The sequence below is a fragment of the Penaeus monodon genome, chromosome 30 (genome assembly GCF_015228065.2).
Source record: "Penaeus monodon isolate SGIC_2016 chromosome 30, NSTDA_Pmon_1, whole genome shotgun sequence".
Classification (NCBI taxonomy): domain Eukaryota; kingdom Metazoa; phylum Arthropoda; class Malacostraca; order Decapoda; family Penaeidae; genus Penaeus; species Penaeus monodon.
Genome location: NC_051415.1, coordinates 30,608,456 through 30,610,206, shown reverse-complemented (window position 1 = coordinate 30,610,206; position 1,751 = coordinate 30,608,456). Strand labels below are relative to the sequence as shown.

The following is a 1,751-nucleotide window of genomic DNA, read 5'->3' as shown; positions in this document are numbered from 1 at the left end:
CATTTTGTAGGAAAGTTATGATATTGTAGCCTATTGTCAACTCTCTGTGTTGCAGGAACTTCCAAATCTGTACAGTATGATGAAGTATGGAAACGTCAGTCTCGTGTCGGACTTCAACCCTCGTGTTGCTGTTGTTCTGGATCAGATGAGAGAAATTTTCAAGTGAGTTGAGATAAGTCTGTTGAGTTAGTTACGCCAGAAGCATGTTGTAACTATGTCAGAAGTATTTCTTTTGGATATTATTATTGTTCTTCTATGTCATTGGGCATCATATTGTTATTTAATGCATATTTTGATCAGATCAGATTGCCTTTTACATGCTGTACATATAAAGGATAGGTCAACATAAAGAAATGATGATTCTGCTTAATGCATTTATTCTTGCCAAGGAATGTCACAGTTTTGGTATTTCTTAATTTTTTTGCTGTACAGAAATTATTTTATTCTATTTTATGAATCCAGCAGCATTCCCACATATACTCACAAGTATTTTTTGTCTGCAATTGTGACTTTCTCCTTTCAGGCAACTAGGAAACACCCCAGAGGTCGGTGGGAAGAGGAGGTTGACGCGCTTGCACCTCCACACCCTTGCGTTCCAGGCCATCATGGTGAGGAAGGGGTCACCCTGGCTTAACTCCATGGCTGCTGCGACAAAGGCTGCACTCACGGCAAATCGACATGTGTGTGGCAATTCTAAGGTGAGGAGTATGAGTATAGGGTTGAGTTTCAAGGAGTGTCATTTGGGGATGGTTGGCGTTTAGTTAGGAACCTGTATTCATCGAGGATTTCATTGGTATTTGTTCTTCAATCTCTTCTACTTGGATCTCATTTCTTTTCCTTATGGGTTCATTTCCTCTTTTCCTTCTTGTTTTTTCTTCTTTCCTTCCTTTTGGTTGTCTTTTTTTGTATTTCTATCATATTGTTTTTTGTTTTTTGTTTTGTTTTACTTGTAAATCTACATTCTTTTCTTTCTTTGTCTTTTTTTTTTCTGTGATATTCTCTGATTCATATTTATTTAATTATATCAAAAACAGCTGCAACTCCTCTCCACTCATGCAGAAGTACTATAAAGATAGACTTTAAGTTTAATAGGAATTGGAGATCCTGATGAATTTCTAGTTTATATATGATGAGCATTATATTTTCTTGCATGAATTTCTCTCCTTTCATGCATGGGCGCATATTACAAACTCCTATATTCCCACAGATTAACTTGCGAAATGCCAAAATCCTAATGGACGATGGCTTCACACTGTCCCAAGAAGCGGGAGCGGGGAGGGTCATGTTTGACAACCAGCATCCTGTGGCTTGTTGGACTGAAGACGATGGCAACGTAGAGGTAAGGGAAATGTGGTGATGGTTAGTGGTAGTATTGTTGTTGTGTTTTTGTGTGGGGGAGAATGTTTCTTGTTATTGTGCTTTTTCCTATTTTGTCTGTTTCTTTGTTTTTTCTTATTCCTTGCTCTTTCTTTTGCTGCTCCCCCTGTCATTCCTCTAGCTCTTCCTTTTCCTCTTCTTGCTTCTTTGTCTTCATCTTGTTCTGCCTTTTCATCTATTTGCTCTTTGTTTTCCTTCTCCAGCTCTACTTTTCCTTCCTCCTGCTCTTCCTTTTGCTCTTCCCACTTTATCTTTTCCTCCAACTTTGCCATTTCTTTCCCCTCCTCTTTTCTTTTCTCCATCAGTTATTCTTTTTTTTCCCTTTTCTCCTCTTCCTTGTTGTTTTCCTTTTTTTCCCATTATTTTCAACTTTT

At 38.0% G+C, this 1,751-nt stretch overlaps 1 protein-coding gene across 1 annotated transcript in view; it reads left to right on the top strand.

Annotated features, from left to right (window-relative positions):
• The window catches only part of LOC119592696 (ADP-dependent glucokinase-like), a 20,142-nt gene that overhangs the window by 16,582 nt on the left and 1,809 nt on the right, over positions 1-1,751 (top strand). Inside the window, exons 7-9 of the mRNA XM_037941615.1 lie at positions 56-162; positions 524-698; positions 1,208-1,339. Coding sequence (XP_037797543.1) covers positions 56-162; positions 524-698; positions 1,208-1,339 — 414 coding nt within the window. The remainder of the gene's footprint in view (positions 1-55; positions 163-523; positions 699-1,207; positions 1,340-1,751) is intronic.